The sequence below is a fragment of the Abramis brama genome (assembly GCF_963993115.1).
Source record: "Abramis brama genome assembly, chromosome: 14".
Lineage (NCBI taxonomy): Eukaryota > Metazoa > Chordata > Actinopteri > Cypriniformes > Leuciscidae > Abramis > Abramis brama.
In genome coordinates, this window is record NC_139976.1 from 3,836,829 (window position 1) to 3,858,179 (window position 21,351).

Sequence of the window (21,351 nt, forward strand, 5' to 3'; positions counted from 1 at the left end):
GATTCATTATATTGTGTGAAACCTCGCAAAATGATTTAATTAAATTCTGATATCTCTGCTGAGCTTACAGTAAATCATCTCTACTAATCTCTAGCACTTCCTTATTTGTCCTAGTTGTTTAAGTTTCACGTTTAAGTTATGCAACTTTCTGTTGTCATTTTTTTCTATTGCAGAATAAAACCATGAATGCTGTAAATGCAGTGCAACTGTTCATTCTGGTTTGGACTTTTACTGCTGTCTGTCAAGCTGATGGTAAGAGAATAAACTTTCCCCTAGAAATTGTGAGGAGGAACTAAATCTAAGGCAATAATAAAAAAAAGTCAAAACTTGTGTTTCTACTGACTCTATCTAATGTTCATGATTGAAAGAAACAGCCAGGGTGTTGCATGCAGAGACTGTAGTGTAAATATTGCTATTGAATATATAAGCTATAATTCATTTTAAATAATAAAATATGTGACCATCCCATTACCATACTGAGATGTAAAGTAAAAAAAAAAAAAAAAAAGATCTTTATTAATATATAGTTACAGTATTATATGATACACTGTTATTTTTCAGATGACATCGACGTCCCTTGTGCATGAGTTGAATGTGTGAAACGAAATTATTTAAATGTGATTATATTGTAATCGAGACGATGAGATATGGCGAAATCTGTTAGGGAGCTTTTGCGGGAAGCTGCCGCAGCATTAGAACATGGAAACAACCAGCCTGACCATGTTAGTTATGATGTTAGACTCAGAATAGACCATAATCGACGATGAGGTTCATTCATGTATTAGGCTGTTTTGGAAATTCAACTATTTGGGTGTACAGAAGTCTTAGTAACACAATTTCTACAACAATTATAGCCTATGTTTTTATAGACTGAAAGTGAAGGAACAACCACTTTTTTTTCTTTGAAGTTTCTTTATTCTTTCACTTTGCTCCTGGTCTTTCATACAGTATGTGGTTCGCTTGTAAAAAGTTCTGTAAGGACCGTGTTTACTTTGTACAGCATCTCTTTAGACTAGAGAATACATAGCAGGCTGAATAAATAACAAACTATAATGAAATGCATCAAAATTCCCGCTGTTTTATTAAGTATTAAAACAGCACTAGGTCAATTAAATATGATTTTTAACAGTTACTGATGCTTTACTTGATTTTCACAAGGTAAGTTAGATCAAAACATTTTTTTAAATAGTAAACTTTTTAAAAGGGGTTTCTAGAGGTCATTTTCAGGGTGTTGATGTGATACACACAAAGTATATACACAACTGTTAAGTTTTTTCTAAGTTATTCGGCTTTTCCTTATGCAGTTCCGATTAACAAGTGTTTATTGATTCAAATGGACAGAATAAAAAAAAAAAAGACTCTTATTTTGTTATTCTGTGGAGAGCGTGCCATTGCCTCCTTATATCAGCAGAGGAGCTGCAAAAGACCACCAGATTCTCATGATCATACTCGCAGTGTTTGTCAGGGTTTAATGCTTGAACTGATTCCCTGTCGCGTGAAGCTGAAGGTTTGATCTCAGTGCTGGAGAACCGAATGGATTAAGATGAGCGAGACAGACAAAAGTAATTAGCACTGCTGATCAGGGAATGGATTAACCACTTTTTTTAGTTGTTTTTTCTTTCTGAGTGACATACAAAAACAGCAAAGTCTCATATCTCCACAACTACAGCAAGAAGAACCAAAAGGTATGTATCGTTTGATATATATTTTTTTATTTTTTAAATAAATTCATGTATTATAATTTTACATAGGTCTATCTTTCTTATTTGGCAATCAGTAACTCAGGAAGGGAATAAGGTAGGAGGAAGGGTTTTGGTGAAGTTTCCCTTCATGTGGGCTGCATGCATGATATAAAGTAGTAGGCTAATCAAAAGTTAAAGCATTAGGAACCGATGTAGGGTTTTTTTTTTTCTGCCCTTACACCTGGAAGGCATTTTTAAAATTGTTGTTCCTCCGTGAGGAATATCTCGTGATCGTTCTCACTACTTGATGTGTCTATTCTTTATGCATTACGCCATGTTTCATGTCGCAGTTTCTCCCGGAGCTCGTTATAATTTGTTGTTTTATTTAACATGTAGTATTAGGCACAGTTTTACAATGCATATTTGTTAACTATGACAGGGGTTAACCATGGATAACAATTTATTAAAAACCTGTTTAACTTTGATGAGGGAGAGATTGACAAGTTCTTTATTGGTGGATAAGGTTTCCTCCATTGAGTTTAATGCCTTACAAAGAAGAAAAAATGCCCTGTTGTTTGTTCAGATGTGCAATAGTAAAGGGAAACAACAACACCGCCTTGACTCTTTGAATGGTAGTCATGCATATTACTATTATGGTATTGAAGAGTAGAGCCATTAAGTCCAAGTTACTAAAATCCTTGACATATTAAACCGAGTAATAATAAGCAACGATTCTGATAGGCTATATTCACTAGGTCTAGGAGGATGACTGACAGCACCGACTGCGTCGAGTCATTTGAAAGCGAGAGTTTAGTAGGTCTATCCGGTACACTTGTGAGCAACGAGTCATTGAAAGTGAAAGTAATAGCCTGTATTTATACACTGGTGATCGCTGTAGAGAAAGTCAGAGTGAATGAACTCACACACTGAAGACACACAGACCAGAGGTGAGCAATAACTCTCTCTCAACAGGGAAATAATATCCTTTATATTTACTGATCCATACACTATGTTCAAATGATGGCAGACTTGTTGTTTTTGGTTGATCTATTCCTAATGGATTTGGTTTAATCCAAGCAAACTTTTGCTGATAAATTCTGACATTCCTGCTCAACTTTCAGTAAATCATCTTAATCTACTATTTAATCTCTAGCACTTTCTTATTAGTCCTAGTTGTTTAAGCAACTTAAACTTTCTGTCATTATTTTTCTTGCCGAATCAAAAGCATGAATGCTGTAAATGCAGTGCAACTGTTCATTCTGGTTTGGACTTTTACTGCTGTCTGTCAAGCTGATGGTAAGAGAATAAACTTTCCCCTAGAAAGAGTGTGTGAGAATTTTGAGGAGGGAATAAATCTAAGATAATGAAGAAAAAAGATCAAATCAAAGTTTTAAGAAGGGACTAAATTCTAAAATAATGGAAAATGTTTTGGTTCATATATACACAAAAAAATAAAGATGCTCAATATTCAGTGGAAGTGAATATGATTTTCTTATTAAAGTTATAGACATTTTTTTTTATTATTGTTCAGTTGCTGTATTATATGATATACTCTGTTATTTTCAGATGACATCAGTGTAAGCTGTGAGGATGTGACTGGAACTGTGAGGAAAGAAGTAACTTTCACCTGCAGCGTCTCTCTGAAGAACTCTGAATGCTACATTACATTGTATAAGTTTCAATACCCTGAGATCCATAAAGAATCAGATATCTGTAAACAAACTGTTTCTAAAGGCTCACAGAGAAACAGCTTCACATGCAGCTTCAGTCCAACTACAGCAGTAATGGGAAAATTCTTTTTGCAAACAAATTGTGGAAGTAAAATAACAGAATTCACTGTGGATATAACAGGTACAGTATTTAATACTGCTGTTAAAATTCAATAAATGTTTGCAACTGTACTTTTATTTTCAATCTACTAACTGGTTTAAAATCTGTTTTAGAAACTGTCACTGAAGATCCTGGAAAGAAAGGTAATATATTTTTTATACCACGGGACTGTTGAATGCTTGAAACTGATTGGTTGACGAATGTTCCAAGGTGTGAAATTATTTTAATCGACCGCATTACAGTTCCATATAAATGTCTTGAAATAAAAGACCTGTGATAAGATTCAATAAATGTTTGAAACTTTCATTTTCAATGTACTAACAGTGGTTTAAAATCTGTTAACAGAGACCAGTAAATCTGGACCTGACACTGAAGATCCTGGAAAGAAAGGTAATATATTGTATTATACCACGGGACTGTTGAATGCTTGACACTGATTGGTTGACGAATGTCAAGGTGTGAAATTATTTTCCAGTAAACACACTCAGTTATTTCATTCAAAGACACTGACCAAAACAAATATGACAAACAAAAGGATAAAAATGACAAACAACTTCCATGTTTTCCCTTCTAAATGACCTTTTATTATCTATGTAAATCACGCTGTTGTTCTTCAGCTCTGTCTCCGCACACACACACAGATGATATGTTCACACGTATTGAATCTTGTCAGCGCTGCCCGCAAATTATCAATAAAATAATGTAGCGACTGAAAAGATACATGACATTAGCCTGACTGCGTCAGACTTCGTACTTCCGCTCAATTTCATTTCGCTTCTGTACTCAGTCTGAGACAGCGTAATAGCTTTCCGTTTTCCTCCGGCCTGAAAACAGCCGGCCAATCAACGAACAGAGGGCGGGCTGAGAGCCGTGACGACGTAGACACTGATTGTACCGTGGATGCGTAGATTTACTTCACATAATCTGCAAAAGTCGTTCACAGCCATGTTCACTCCGGTATTTCGCTCGATGGTTTTGTTTTCGCATCATACATGTGTTTACAGTGGAAGTTAGATGCGGCTGAGCATGCGCATAACCAGAGGTGGAAAGAGTACTGGAAATTTGTACTCAAGTACAAGTACCGTTACATTGCTGAAATAATACTCAATTACAAGTAAAAGTACTGGTGTCAAAAAAGTACTTAAGTAAAAGTACAAATTACTCTTCTCAAAAACTACTCAGAGTACTAGTTACTAGTTACTTTTTAGCTGGCGATAGTTAATGTATTACCAATAAATATTCAACCAAATCATAGATTTATGTAGAAAATAGCTACTTTTAACACGTTTTTACCTTATTGTCGAAGGACATTAATTAGTGGTCATGATACTGGAATTTCTAACTTCAATATGACACCTTGAAATATGTCAATATTCAGTAGGCCTAGCCTATAATTTTCAATACCATCGGGAAACCTACCACATACTAAATATTTTAATATCTACATTTTTGTCCATCCATTTTGTCAAGGCAATCATTATTTTCAAGCATCGAAAAGCACAACACTCATTGTAACAGTAATCTATTTGAATGGAAAAGTTTAATTCAAGTCTTCTGAAGAGACACGTCCACTTTATACGGTGAGATTTTAATTTAGGCTTTTGTTTACATATTTACACATTGATCAATAACCATTACAATAATCTAACTTAAATATTTACTCACTCAGTGTATTTGTCTTTACAATAGGGTAACGTTAACTGTTGCAATAGCTCACACACAGCACAAGGAAGCTTGATTTCAAGCTGAATTTAATTTGCAAAAAAGACTAGATTTTACATAACTTTTGACAGCGTTTAATTCAAGAGCATGGAGAGATTGGAGCTGGACGTCATTTGAGTCTGCAGTGAGAACCACTTGTAAAGATTCGCGATTGCACATGATATGACACAGTCCGAGAGCGCACACTCAATATCAGAGTCTAGTTCATTCGTATATTTGAGAGCTCGCATCCAGTTTTCTGCGATCACATGAATGTGCCCTCGCGTTATAATATTGCACTCGTGACATTTGCCATTAAAATATGCCATAAAAACTTGCAGGTATTAATAAAATTATGCGTAATAGGCCAATCCCGCGCTGAGAGGAGGCAGGTGTGTCAAACTCGCTGTCGTTGAGATGGGAGAATGAGAACGTACAGCTGGTATCGTATCGGTGAATAGGCCTATACTGCAGAAAATGAGTATTGACAGATATTTCGGTATTGATATGTATCAAAATATAGATATTTTGACAATACTACTATGTAGTTTGTTGTTTCTCCAAACTTTCAGTCCAGCCATTAATCACTCTGAGCTCCTCGCCTCCTTCACTTATGATCAGCTCTTCAAAACCTGCTGCGACTTCATTGGCTACCGAAATGCCGGGCAAAGATTTGAATATCAATTCAAATTGTAGGCTACTCAGTAACGAAATGTGATTTTACAAGTAGCGAAGTAGATTACTTAGCTTAATATGTACTTGAGTACAAGTAAAATTACAGATTTAAAAATATACTCAAACAAGTAATAAAAACTCAGTGAGTGTTTTAGCGCAATTTTCTGACGTCATGGGATCACAACACTAAGAGATAGTAAATCTTTTTATGTTTTCTTTTTTTTTTTTTTTTTTTTTTTTTTTTGTGCGTTCCCGAGATTAGACCTTCCTTAACATAATGCCGAAAACCCGAAGTCTCTAGGTGGTCTGGTTGAGGAGGAGATAGAAGTGCAAGATTGGTGCGCACAGACAGAACAGAAATCATGAGTTAACAATCGCAATTTTGTCCATTGGAAAATTGCGCTAAAAAGTACAAGTACCCAAAAAAACTACTTAATTACAGTAACGTGAGTAGTTGTAATTCGTTACTTCCACCTCTGCGCATAACACACGCCATAACCAAACGTTATGTGATTGGCTTACGGGTAACCAATGATTTTAAACTTCAGACAAGCACCCCCCTGCGAGAAAGAAAACGCTTTTCAATTATGCCATGCCAGACTCTGTCTACGAAGCAAAGCGAAGTAGCAGAGTTTGGTATTACCAGGCTAACATGACATTTCTTAGTTGAAAAGATACATGACATTTCTTAGTTGTGAGTTGGTAACATCACTGTTTTTGAAGTAGTTAAACAGCTTTAAATGGCTCAATTGGTATGGAAGTAGTTCTACACGCAAGAGCATTTTAAGGACAAAAACTCAACAAATGTCTTGAAATAAAAGACCTGTGATAAGATTCAATAAATGTTTGAAACTTTAATTTTCAATGTACTAACAGTGGTTTAAAATCTGTTAACAGAGACCAGTAAATCTGGACCTGACACTGAAGATCCTGGTAAGAAATTACATTCCATTATAGATATTGATTATTGAGCTCCAGGTTAATTATGGAACACAGAAAACTGCTCGTTAGTCTCTTTTCAGCATATTTAGCATTTTAAATCACCTGTGAATAAATGGTTTTAAACAATGTCATGAAACATTTTAAATGTACTTTTCCAGAAGAACCTGTCTTGGATCAATCAGGAACATCTCAACATAAAAAAGCAGAAGGTCGTGGATTTAAAGTTGCTGTCATCGCTGCTGCTGTAAGCTGTTTTATCATCGTCATTATGCCAATCATTTACAAAATGAAACAATACTACAAACAGAAGAGGGACAACAACCCAGAAAATATGATCTAATGTCACTGACTCAGCTGTACGAAAACATTGAGTTTTGTTTGACTTTTAGTGAAAGACACAAACTTTATAGGAACTCCATAAACTATATTTGTACATACAGTACTATCTGTTAAACCTCAAACTACTGAACTATATAACTCTGATTTCTGTGAAATATTGGTATATTAATGATCTCTTTGATCAGTGTGTGTGTGTGTGTGTGTGTGTGTGTGTGTGGCTTTAATGAACTTAAGCCTTTGTGAACATTAAAAGGGTAAAGCAGCAACACTATGTTTGCTTTTGCTTTTGCTTTTTTTCTTCTGCCATTCAAAGAATGTATATATTGAATGTTAATTTTGTATTTGGTTCGTATGGAAATGTATTTTTTACTGTTATTATTCTACACATGCAATTTTCTAATGATGTAAACGGTGTTGTATTGCACAGCATGTTTTATTGTTTTAAAAGGCAATGGAATGAGGAAACACTTGTGTTTTATACAAACACAAATGGACAAGTTGTACCAGTGAGTGGGTGAGATTCATTTTCTGAGAAATGAATTACTGTTCTGAGAAAGTGAGAAAAAGAAAGACTTTACACAAAACTTAAATTAAATAGTGTGTAGCAGTCAGTTTTTTGAATATAACAGAACTGTTGCAATGCATTATAGCAGAGTCATATATATAACAGGGGCCCTTGGCGAGGGGGTGGGGGGTATCACAAAGATATAATGATATATATTGTGGTGTTGTGATGAGCCCACCCCTTGGTTCTGTAAAACCTAACACTGAAAGTCACTAAACGGAATGAGTACATTTAACTTTTTTTTTTTTAAGTTAGTGTAACTTAATAAAAAATGTGATATTAACTCAAAAACTGCAATGCATTAAGCATAACTTAAAGGGTAACTAAACCCTAAACCAACTTTTTTTAGTTAAAGTGTGTATGTCAGGTTAAATTTTTTTTTTAGATATATTAAATAATGTTTAGATGTCTGAGTGAAAATGTAATTATCATTAAAATCATTACTGTAATTGCCCTACAGTAAGCTTTATAGCCATTTCTGTCAAGATCATATTTTTAAAACGCCGCTGAGCTGTGACGTCATAAGAGGGAGACGTGCCAAAAAAGTTCTATTCAAGTATGGAGAGTTTTGAGTCTGAGGAGATCCAAAATCCCCCTCAAACTTACGATGGCCCACAGCCATACAATTTTGAGCCTCCCAGGCGTGAGACGGATGAGGAGCCAAACAGAAATTTAACTACTTCCTATCGAAGAACCATAAACATCTGGTGTGAAGAAAACCAGTGGAGAGTTGGTCAGGTGTCTTGGTAAGTATAGGCATAACTTAGAGGTGGAACGGTACATGTAAAAGCATTGAACCGAAACGGTACGGTGCATGAATATACACTGAGAATACACGGTATAAAAATAAATAAAACTCGCGTGCAAATGAATTAATGCGGAACTACTGTTAGTCACGCGGGTTATTTAGGGACGCCAAATCTGTAGCTCCGCCTCAGCTCTGAAGCTCCGTGGCTATAATGAACAGGCTGCGATGTCAAGATTGCAATGCTGGAATATGTTGGTTGGTTGGTGGGTGTGTGTGAGTGTGAGTGTGAGAGAGAGAAAGAGATAGGCGCGGACGCGATCGAACAGTGGAAACATAAAAACATTCTCCGTCATTTTGTTCAGGACATCATTCAAACTGCAAAGTGTTTACTTATATTTGTGTACACTCTCAATAAAACAAAACATTATGCTTACACAATTACTTAATCTCATTATTATTAATAAATATTAATAAAAAATTGAGCAAAAAAATATTTATCGTTTTGATTCATAGGTGTCTATGTGGGCAATGCCAGCCCATGGCCTCAGCTGTAGAGAGCATGTGCTGCAGAGAGGTGGGTGCATTCTGGGCCCTGGTTGAACAGCTTACCCCTCTGCCAGATCATATAACATGCCTCACACAACACCCTAGTTTTGAGGCATGCTGTCTGAACCCCTTTGTTCTCAAGATTGCCTACTTGAACTTCAGGCAGGAACATGGACCTCTAGAGGCTAGCAGTCATGAGTACGTTTACACATTTACATTTTTTTATGAACAGTTTCATTTTCATCAGAAAATTTGTCTAGTGAACCACAATAATAAGTGGTTCTGCAACTGCATTATAATAAAACAATTCAGTTATCCATATCCAGTTAAACTGTTACATCCCCCTATCCTTAGGCAATACCGCTACACAGCATATAGACAGGTGGTACGTTGGGCCTATGGCATTCTGGGGAGGCACATCCGGAGGCCCTTGCCTTCTTGTGTTGTTTCAGACATCAGAAGACAGTTTCAAGAAGGTGGAACATACAAAGGTTTTGATTGGCCTCCTTTGGGTGAATATTAATAAAAAATAATTCTTATCACAAGCTGTCATATAGTATGACTCGTACTGTATAGCAAGGCTTACTTAGCCTACTACTCGTCCTACATTTGACATGCATAAAATAAACCATACTGGCAGTCAGGATTAAAAAAAAACACACTACACAGAAGACAATTCTATTTACAGAAAATGTGTTTATTGACAGAAGGTTATGAAATAAACAAAAGTAGACAAAACCAAAACATGCAGCATGCAAACAGGATTAGTACCCAGAGACAAACTTTACACACACACACCACAGTGCATAAACAGAAAGCAGATACAATAATATGTGAAACACAGAAAGGTAATAAGGCACTACCCACAGTTACCCACAATTAGGCACCAACAATTACGTGCAAACAAAAGTAGACAAAACCAAAACATGCAGCATGCAGACAGGATTAGTGCACACACAGACAAACTCAGTTGAGTTACACAGAAACAAGGGTTGAGAACAGCACACCAAAAAAAGTTCGAAAGTATAAAAAAGAATCCACAATACATACCCACTCTTGACGTTGTCATGGATCATAACTATAAACACATGTTATTCAAACAGCAAGATTTTTAAAATTGGTCAACTTTGCAAAATCACAGTACTGTATTAGAGATGGTGGAAATAGGGAGATTACCCAGAAGAATGCAGTAAGCAAGATTGTGTAACAATAAAAACAAACATTTATACAATCAAGATAATAATTAGTAAATTAATTATAAAATCTAATGGCTTTTGCTAAAGCGTGATTGTTGAGCTAGGTGAAGACTAACTGCCTCCTCCTTTGAAATTATGTGGCCAGATCTGGAGAGGGGAGCAGGTGCATCAGAACCCAAGGCAGCACTGCACTCTTGTAGAGCCTTTGGTGATCTAGAGTACCTGTCTTGGAGAGATTCCATGAGTGCTGATGCATAACCTGGGTTATAGAAAAACATGTATATTCAGTAACATTACCAATGACTCATGCACTAAAACAAGTACATCTCACAATATGACAGAACTGATTGAAACTGCTAACCATATGAAGGCTGCTGCTTGATGGGGCGCACAACCCAGCCACCTTTACGGAACCTTGGGTAGCTCACAGCATAGCACTCCTCACCGTCAGCCGTCCGCGCAACCTCTCGACTACTATTGTAGTTGTAATGAAGAGCTGCCAAAAAAAGCCTGAAGAAAAGCAAAAAAAAAAACAGTATGAGACTGACATGTCTAGAATGATGAAATAACGACACAGGTTATTCCATTGCACACCTACTGTACATTCCAAGATATGAAAACCCAGTGTGTTTGGGTGCAAAGTGGAGGATGAGGGAGTGAAATGCCTCCAACGAGTATGTCTGGTACTGTGGGGATAGCTGCCGTATATCCTTCAGTAGTGCTGCCCTAGTAGTCACACTCTCCAATTTCGTTGCTACTGTTGAGCCTGCATGGACATGTTTTACTGATATTACTACATGTTCTTTGACTGTACACACAGATGAGGAATAGCAGTATAATTTCTTTCTTAACATTTACCAAAACCATACAAATATGTTATAGCTGGAGTACACCTGTAGCAAAATATACCAAGCATAAACCACGACCTTGAATATCAGAGCATTATTGCATTCTTTAACATACTGATGGTGTACCTGGTTCTAGCCACTGCTTGTTTCGCTGTTCCCCCTCCAGAGGTGGGTGTGAACAGCAGGGAAATGCAGGGGTGTCATGTTCATGAATGTCCTGAACATGGTTCACCAGGCTTTGCCATTTGGCCTTCATCACATCTGGATCTCCATCAGGAGTTGAAGCAGCAGTCCAGTACAGGTGGTTGACAATGGCTGGCTTCCACAGCTTCAGGTCCTCACAGTGCCTTTCTTTAGCGGCAGCATCCAAAGCCTTCCCTAGACCTGTTTCAGAACCAAAACAAAGTATTGATGGAAATGTATTTACAAGACTTAACTTTATAAAAGGCTACCAACAACAGGATACATACTTTTTCCAACATGCCAGACATCAAAGAAATGTTTTGTTCCTTCAGAACACAGCTCCTCTCGCACCCACTTGGCAATCTGTGTAGAAAGACACAACCCCTCAAATACAGAAATAAAAACTAATGACTCACTCAAAAAGTGCACCTCTACCAAGGCTCGAATAACTATTTGTGGTTGTGTCAGTCTGTCAGGAGTTTGTCTAAATGTGAAAATACTACAGACATTGTATTACTATAAATATACAACTTTACCTGCCGATGTCTGTCTGTGGTGAGGGTTGACACATGTAGGTTCTGTTTCTTTAAAAAAACCATGCTGCGCTTCAGACCCTCAAGCTCACACCAGGTGCTGTTTGGGACCTCAGAGCTCTGTAACATGTCACAGACAGTGTAACACTTGAAATCTGGTAGTGGAACTGAAAAATTTTTTTTTATAGCATAATACTCACCTGGACAAGCTGAAGATCTATGATCTTGTTTGTTCTCTCCTCTATCAAGGAGTAAGTGCCATACTTTGCACAATGCCCAGGGGAATCTGACCTAAGAATGTTAAAAATTGAATTAATGAGTTGCAATGTAAACATTTTCCATCTTAGATGATGCCAACAGTGCATTTACCTGCAGTCACCAGAGATTGCCAGTCCGCCGCCCATCTCCTTTAGTTCCCTAATGACCCCTGTCTGTTCATTCTGCCAGGCCTGCATAACGACTGGGATTGTGTAGAGGTGCTGGTGGCGGAAGAAAGTCCTCGCACTGATGCACTGAAGACCAAACAGTGTCAGCATCCTCAGCGTTTGTGTGGCCATACAACCCGAAAAATGTATGGCCCCACTGAGAAGAAGGTTGCAAACAGGCATATTTCTATGCAACATGGGCTGATTCTGCCAATAACGCTCATAGCCACATGTTGCACAGACCTAGATGTATAGAATGCAAAAAAAAAAAAAAAGAAAAAAAGTACAACTATGTTAGGAGTCACAATTACACCTTGAAATATATAACTCAATTTCACTAAAAACTATACGGTTTATTTAAATTGTATAAACAGTGGAATTTACAAACATCATCTTACTTGCTTTATTTTGATAAAAGTTCCCTCCTTCTGGTTCATGCTACCCTTGCTTTCCCCACAACATGCAGGGCAAATTGTGAATAGGGACATCAACTGGCTTTCACAGACAATAAACTTATCAGCCATGCTGAAAAACAAACTCATTCCTGTTATTCTCTAACTGTCCTATCACAATAAAGGCAAAAATGCTCAACAACTATACTTAAAGCACACATTCACAGAACCTTCGAACCACAACAGAATTTCTTGACAGTCAAAATCTAAAACCAAAGTAGTCTAATTGCCTTACTTGAGTTCTGGGTTAGACTCCTGTGGCAGTGATGAGTCACTCATCATCTCCTCCTCCTCCTCTGGCATCCATGACATATCATGGTCGCTGTCTATGAGAGAGCTGGTCTCATCGTCACTTTGAACAGGACTGGGCAGAGGGGTTGAAGTGGTCTTGACTTTTGGTGTTACTGTCTGTGTCCCCACACTGACCATCTTTGGCCTTACCTGAACAGCTGTGATTGAATGAAGGCCTTGCATTATAAAAAGACACAACCAAACCAATATGACAGCCTGGGTTACACACTCTAGAGTGGGTTCGCCAACTAGAAACTAACTCTGCGTTAAATAGCGCCACAGTGACAAGTCAACCTCAGATATAAGACCAATTATATCCTACCTGCTGAACGTCGCAAAGGTCTAATGTTGCACTGTGAGCCACTGTGATGGACAGATGCTGGTGGGTAATAGGCATCTGGGTCTACCTCTGGTTCTGGGTCAACATCCACTGTATGGCTGACTGTGGGTGCATCCATCCGTGACGGTCCCGCTGCATCTTCCAAAAGCTGAAGGAAATAAAGCAGTCAACAATACTGCCCTACAAAGGCAAAAGACCTTAACTCACCAGAGTGTGAAACTGAGAAAAATGACTTTAAAGTTTTCTTGTTGTCCAGCCAATTGTATGATAGGTAGGACACTGAAAATTTTCCAAGTAGTTGTCATAATGAATATATTTATCTACATAAAAAAAATTGAGCTCAAACTTGACCTTTGACCCTTATTCGGAAGTTACTGCATTCTGCCTTTGCATTATCTGCAAAACAGTAATGGCTCATACAAAGGCAAAGTACCTTAACTTCTAATTTATTGACCATTTTGACTTTTATCACTCTATAAAAACATTTATATGATAACAATGATAGTCTTAAAATGACATTTAGTGGGTTATAAGGTTGCTGACTATGATCACAACGCTAACGTTAGCTAGGCAATTGCTACAATCAAATGAGTATTTATAAGAGTAAGGCCATACGTATTTTTGACATCAAATCGTGTTTTCACATAAACCACGCAATTATCTTATTACTAGACTTACAGTGAGCACTTTCCGCTTCATCAGGGCATTCGACCGTCCGGCTCGTTGTTGACCAGCTCGCTGTCCCTCGTCGACCTCTTCTACTAACGTTACAGTAGCATACACCGTAGGCACCGCGTCAGCTACCAGTCTCATTCGGGTTTTAAATCCCATTTTATAACCCATGAGATCTCCAACAGCGTAGTCCTTCTCAGTGAAATGGGCGCTACAAATGACCGAAGACTTGGATACGGAAGCAGCACTGAAATCAGCGCGTTTGGTCCGAACAAACTTGACCCAGGCACGGAACACAGACCTGCTTTTTGGGAAAAAGTGGACTCTGTGACCGGTTTTAACGGTGTTTTTGCACCCAGCACAAACGCAGTAATTCACCATCGTGAAAATACGCCTGCGTATACCTAACTAACTAACTTAAATAACTAACTAACTTAAATAAATAACTAACTAACTTAAATAACTAACTAACTAAATAAATAAATGTCCTAATCACTAATTCTCTCGCTCTATCACTCGTACAATTATCAACACAACTCACAAACTTCTCCTCAACTCTGAACTGGGGAGGCGTCTCCCTCTTATGACGTGAAGCGATTCGTTTGAGGGGAGGAGCAGTTTTAAGCGAGTACTGAAAATAACGAACTTTTTCATCTTATATTCTGCCTTTAGGTATCGAAAAACATTAAAAAAAATACATCAACTTGTCAAACGTGTATTTCCCCTAACTATTTTGTGTTTATCTAAAAAAAAAAATTAACCTGACATACACACTTTAATGATCTGTAAGAATGGGGCTTTATTAGTGCTGTTCATTGATTCGAGTAACTTTTTTGACATTTGGGTATAAAGTGTTTTAATTCTACAATATATGGTGTAAAAACGTCTGAGTGCTGCCCTCTTCAGGTTGAACGGTGGCTACTGCAGTTGAATTTTCCTATTGGATGTTGCGGTACTGCGTGACGTAAGCGGTACTGTGTGACATAAGCAGGTTCCAGCTCACCACGCCCTCCCTTGGTACGAGCTACCACGCCCTTGGATGAGCTAGCATAGATTTATCTGTATTTAGTACAGTGGTCAGGAGGGTACCCAGATAGCAAGGTGACATTGATTAAATGTTGAAATTCCATCAGAATCATCATTTTGGTTGAGGTTGAAAATTCAATGCTAAATAATATTGGATCAATGTTGAAATATCAATGCTAAAATAATATTGGAACAATGTTGAAAATTCAATGTTAAAATAATATTGAATCAATGTTGATAATTCAATGTTTTTCATTGTTGAAAAGACGAACGTTGAATCAATGTTGATTTTTGGTCAGCTTAAATTTCTCCACTGGTTGCCTAGAGACAATCCTAACATTGGTTGCCAACCAATCAGATCAAAGCGCTGCATAACGGTCAACAGATTTCAAGCGCGGCATAACAGATTTCAAGCGCGAAACAGACAGACGAAGCATTCGGGCAACGACAAAGTGATTTTTAGAGGTAAGTTGATCTTAAATCTCTAATCTTTCATTTCTCAATTGTATTTATCTATATTTCTTACAACTTGTTTGCTTTTCCTGGGTGAGTCGGAATTAACTGCTATGTTAAATGTAGGCCTATTAGTAACATGAACACAAACCAACGGCCGGGATTTTCCCTAATAATATATTGAATTTCAATTTGTCTTTTACCAAACGCCGTGGGTAAATTGTTCATTTTCATTCTAGGGCGAACTAACCCTGAAGTTAAAAAAAGTGCAAAGAAGCGGGAGTTCTTTGGGCACGCAAATGGAAGACGACGTGTACGATGGGTAATATATTTTTTGTATTCAAATAATAAAGCTTTTTTTTTATTTATTAATTCATAGCTGAGTTCTGATTTCTGTTATGGTTCTTTTGTTTTATGGTTTTCTCAGCTATGTTGCTCTTGTTTTTGTTTTATTTTATAATGCATGTTATATCTTTTTTTATTTTATAATGCATGTTATATCTTGTTTTATTTTTTAATGCATGCTATATTGTTTAATGTTGTTCTTCTGTAAAGCATTTTGGTCTGTTCTAAATGTGCTAAATAAAATTGAATTTGAAAAATTTATCAGAGTAATGTTTCATTCTTTCTTACCATAGTAGGCCTACTGTGCTGTTTTTGTCTTTGTCACCACGAAATGCAATTTTTTTCTGAATGTGATATTTCCTGTTCAGTTTTGGGGGCATAAATAAATATATTTACTTGTAAACTGAAGGATGTAGTTTACTTTGAATGACATTTTGATTAAAAACATATTTAATTGCAACCGTACATGGTCTCTGTCTGAAATGAGTCATTTAAAAATTCAAGCACAGTATGAAGTATGATAAACTAGCATAGAATCTTGCTGTACATAAAGCAAGATTGATTTTATATTGTTTCTATGTTGATTCAATGTTAAATATGTGATTTAATTATGGTTGAAATCATATTGATTTTATGACCATATTGATTGATTTTTCATCGTTGAAATAACATTATTTGAGGGTGCAAACCTGATGAAAAATCAATGTTAAATTTCAACATTGATTCAATGATCTTTTGGTTAATACATTAACATTGATTCAATGTAGATTCAATGTTGGTCTGCTATCTGGGTACGTAACTTAGGTGTAGTGTTGCTGGTTGCAACAGCACTGCTGGGCTGCATAGCTTTCCAGCAGACTTGGAAATTAGGCGCCAGTGGTTGCATGAACTTGGCCCGGAAGACCGTGAGTGAAACCTGCATTTTACATGGAATTGCTTTTGAAACGCAATAGAGGTGGACATGGGCTTCTCCACACAGCTCCACCACCGCAACGACTCCACCACCGCAGCGGCGTCTTGATGTGAGTGATCATATACAGTATATAATCACAGTTTACGGTTATGCTAAAGTTAATCCTCTGGGGTCGACAAACGCGTCGGCGCATTTTGCTGGATTTTTTCACATAGTGGCAAAATATGAAAATGCCTATAGAGAGCGCGCGATCAACTCGATAAAACTCATCAGATGCATGTACTTTACGTCGGCTCGCGACCCTGCGAGTCACTCTCCATTTTAGAGAGTCTGACAGCAGGTCTCAGGTGCACGCCCCCCCCCCCGCTCACAGTTCGTCCCCTGTATCTCCGCTGGGGTCTGCCCACTTTTTATGCATTTTTCAAATATTGCCAGTGGGTGGAGTCAGGCTCTGACCAGGGGTTTAGTTACCCTTTAAACCGAATAAGTTATGAATAACCTATTTGTTATTTTAGCTCTAAGCATTTAGGTTGAATTCAATTAATTTATTCTAGTTTATGTTTATGGTTGAAAATAAAAATAATATTAAAAATAAATTAGAAACCAGAGGGTGGGTTTACAAATTTTTTTTTTTGGGGGGGGGGGGTCTAATTTCTTTTAAATATTAAGAAATTACTTTTGTATAAGGCCTATACTCTTACAGTTTTCAAATCTCATGAAATAAACACATAAATAAATACATTTAAAGTTTTCAGCTTCATTTACCCTACATTTAGGTCTATTCACAGCGTTCTCCCTCACGCATCGGAAACCCCGCATATTTAGTTCAATCTGACCATCCCCCACAACTCACAGCTGACATGGTTTACTAAAATCATTTGAGTAGCTATATAGTTGTCTAGACTTGATTAGATTTATTAAATGAACTCAAACCAGTTAGTATAAATTAATGGAATGAACTTAAAATATTAAAGTTACATATACTCAAAATTGACTAAACCAACACTAAAGTATGAGTGAATATGACTCAATATATATAAGTTCACAATACTCATATGTATTTGTTTTAAACTTAAACGGTTTAAAGCAATTAGTTTCCTCAATCAGTTTGAGTTGAGTTAACTTATTGGGTTTTACAGTGTGTGACCTGGGCCCAACATTTGGTGCTATGCCCCTGGCCCCATGTATTGTAGTCAACCGTAATTGTAAGTGTTGTTATAAAGCAAAACACCAAAAGTTGTTGTTGTAAAGCGATTTATTAAGAAAATGGTTTATAAAGAAAAACACTGCAATTATTTTTGTAAAATGGTTTACTGAGAAAGTGGTTTATAAAGAAAAACAAACCACACTTAATGTTTTAAGCATTTATTAAAAAGCATAGTGAGGAACAAAACATGTATTAGAAAGAGCTTTGCTAAAGAAAGAAGAAAAATGCTAGCATTACCGGCGTATGTGTTGCAGATGAGGCACAGAATGCAACAAAGAAAAGGTCCAAAGAAGGAGGACAAAGAAGCGAAAGGCTTTATATAGACAGGTCAGAAAGGAATTTCCGGAAATTACGACAGTTCAAGACTCCGGATTGGATAAAGACTAATGAATTAGCAGGGGATTTCCAAAGATGATGATCTCAAGAATTCAGAAAGTGTATATAAGGCTGAAAGGAGAAGATGAAGGGAGACGCTCATAGATGCCTTACCATTGCACATCCTACAATTAAAGCTAGTAAACAATTTGGTTTTGATTTACTTTTATTTTTATTTTATATATTAGTACCTTTTATGTAAACTAGTTAACCTGTATTTAATAAAAAAAAATATATATAATTGAAATTAAGAAGCTCGCCTGCCATACGTCTCTGTTTTAAAGATTGAGCTGAACTGACCACGGAGAAGTCTTCTGTGATCTAAATCTTGTAAGTATGGAAATTTAAATGCTTATTATTTAGGACAGATTTGACTTACTTTACCTAACCTGAGAATAATTAAAATAAGGTAAAGGTTGTATAGAATAGGGATGGGACGATTACCGGTTTCACTATAAACCACGATAAAATGTACTGACGGTTAGTAATATCGTTTAAAATTTAATTATCATTAAAACCGTGTTTGATTATCGCGATTTTAGATCCTGTTCAGCCAGCAACAGTCTGACGCAGGCGCAGCGCTTAATGTTGTTGTTGTTTTGTTTTTTTATTCAAGAAGGAATTGCGGAAGGCAGTGACCGTGCTCGGGAGATTTTTCAGAACCAACTCTGAGGTGTGGTCATATTTTGGCTTTAACAAAAGTCCTGAGGGAAACTTAGGCTAATCGAGGATGGTCACCCTGTCAGCAGAACATGCACAAGAAAGGTCGCTGCAATAGGGGGGAACTTCAGATCTAACGAGTCGTCTTGTGTGACCATTAACTGTTGTATAGCGAACGCAAGGCAAGTTAACTTTGACCTCAATACCAAAACTACGTCTGGGAAATAATTGGGCATAAAATGTTGTTTTAAGTTGAACTATTTTATATCAATCACTTGAAATAAAAGCTTACGCAAAGAAAAGTTCGCAGCAGCTTTGAGCCAAAGACGAACGAACAAGTTCTAACAAGACTTAAGAGTGACATTTAAGGGATAATAATATATAATCATTATACACTTATTACACCGATTTTTTTTTTTACCACATAATTATGGGGACATTGAATTGAGATTAATGTTTTAAATCTTACCTGTTTATAAATAAGCGTACAAAACAATCGTTCAGACAAGATGATCACAACAATATTATCAAACTCTGTAAACAATAAATCAACTCTGATATAATTTTCAATACAATTAAAAACGGAGACGCAAGACGGCAAGTTGTATTTGAATGAAACGAGAGAGCGCGTCCGTTGTGATACATGGTGTAACGTCTGTCAGTTTGAAGTCTGCCCAGATGAAGAATACAAGACAGTGCAAATGAACTGGTAACGTTAGTTCCACGAGACTTTTATAGATGTTTTCTCTCAGTTAAGCACACTCTTCACATAGCCTACATGTTGAAAAGCGAATGTTAAAAGGGAAAAGAAAACACTCTAAAACACGCTACAAATCAAAGTGGAAGTAAACACATTATAATAAAACAACGGCCAGCAGTAGAGCGGCCATCTTCCTCTTTGCGCGAGCAATCTCACTCTCACTGTGCGATCATCAACTCTTTTTGAACACTTTCATCTCGTTTTAACAACACCGTGATAATATTGATAATCGCGATAATTTTGGTCACTATAATCGTGATATAAAATTTTCATACCGTCCCATCCCTAGTATAGAAATTACGCACCATAAAAAAGTATAAATATATAAATATATATATATACTGTATATATATTATGAAACTATCCTTTTATTTAAGCAGCACTTGAATGTACATAAACAGCATGAAATTCTTCTTCTCTCATCTGCATCTTGTGTCTTGTTTGTTCTGAGGTGAATATATGCATCATTTCTGTTGTTGGTTGAGTGTCGTCTGATGACTCTTGTGGAGGATTGCTGCTTGTTTAAGCTTGTTATAATTGTAAATGAGGACAAAACTGAAATTGTTATAGAGTGAAAGTGAAGGAAACACTAAGTTGTTTTGTAATACACACTAAGTTGTGATTCTCGCGAGATTTGGCGGGGCGCCACTCACCGCTGTTATATTATTATTATATTATATTATTATATTAAGGTACAAATCTTAAATAGTGTGCCTTTATTTTAAAAAAATTCTTGCAGAATCAAAACCATGAATGCTGTAAATGCAGTGCAACTGTTCATTCTGGTTTGGACTTTTACTGCTGTCTGTCAAGCTGATGGTAAGAGAATAAACTTTCCCCTAGAAAGAGTGTGTGAGAATTTTGAGGAGGGAATAAATATAAGATAATGAATAAAAAAAATCAAATCATATTAATATATATATATATATATATTTAATCATAGATCAACATATTGACCTTATTCACCTTATTTTTAACGGAAATACGGACGCAGCCAGTTGACGGTATTTTGTGCGAGACTTCCGGTCAGGCACTTCCGGTCACTGGCGAGCGTTGTTCGTAACAACTAACTCATCGTTATGGCTTCGAGGAAGACCGGGATTGTTTGTGCAGTTAGAGGTTGTCATAATAACTGGCACAAAAGAAAGATTTACTTGGAGCAGGAGTGTTTTAATCATCGAAATCATTGACATTTTAATAATCAGGCGCCCTACGACCGGCGACACACTGGCTGCGTGGCGTTTCTGTTGCGTGGCGTTTTCTATGTCTTTGCACACCAGAAACGTGTCTGACGCAGCGTTGCTGCTGCTAGGTGACATGATAAGCCTCATTGGTGATATATTCGACATATGGGGAGAGAGTTGTGGAAGGCACTTAATGTTAAACATAAATATATAGCAGCAAAGACAACGTCGGCAGTATTGACGGCAAAATAGGCTACAGAATATTTCGTTCTGTATTGACAGGTGCAATATTTGAAAATCGATCATATTTTTTTTTTTTACATTTATATCTGCATTTATGTTAAAACCTAAATTCAAACATCAAAATGTCATTTATTAATATGTATTCATATCAAAATGACATACAAACATATTTTCCTATTCTATTTTGCCTGGAAATGCTTCCGAAACGCTTCCAAAA

The 21,351-nt window shown here is 36.8% G+C and overlaps 3 protein-coding genes across 3 annotated transcripts in view; all 3 read left to right on the forward strand.

Moving 5' to 3' along the window:
* Positions 1-21,351, forward strand: part of LOC311096117 (uncharacterized protein) — a 147,190-nt gene that overhangs the window by 451 nt on the left and 125,388 nt on the right. The gene's annotated exons all lie outside the window — the stretch shown is intronic.
* On the forward strand, positions 1,992-7,813 carry LOC311096119 (uncharacterized protein). The gene is made up of 6 exons (XM_084135101.1): positions 1,992-2,978; positions 3,249-3,533; positions 3,626-3,655; positions 3,858-3,902; positions 6,786-6,821; positions 6,989-7,813. Exons 1-6 carry the CDS (start codon positions 2,909-2,911, stop codon positions 7,168-7,170), a joined length of 648 nt encoding a protein of 215 aa, XP_083991227.1. The 5' UTR covers positions 1,992-2,908; the 3' UTR covers positions 7,171-7,813.
* LOC311096131 (uncharacterized protein) overlaps positions 2,415-21,351 on the forward strand; it is a 35,822-nt gene continuing 16,885 nt past the window's right edge. Inside the window, exons 1-2 of the mRNA XM_084135118.1 lie at positions 2,415-2,629; positions 20,447-20,526. Of these exons, the coding sequence (XP_083991244.1) occupies positions 20,457-20,526 (70 nt within the window). The 5' untranslated portion in view covers positions 2,415-2,629; positions 20,447-20,456. The remainder of the gene's footprint in view (positions 2,630-20,446; positions 20,527-21,351) is intronic.

Excerpts from the sequence above, each read along its gene's own strand:
- LOC311096119 (XM_084135101.1), top strand. The coding sequence starts at position 2,909 with ATGAATGCTGTAAATGCAGTGCAACTGTTCATTCTGGTTTGGACTTTT. Across the intron at positions 2,979-3,248 it reads TGCTGTCTGTCAAGCTGATG|ATGACATCAGTGTAAGCTGT; the intron begins GTAAGAGAATAA and ends TGTTATTTTCAG. Across the intron at positions 3,903-6,785 it reads TGAAGATCCTGGAAAGAAAG|AGACCAGTAAATCTGGACCT; the intron begins GTAATATATTGT and ends ATCTGTTAACAG.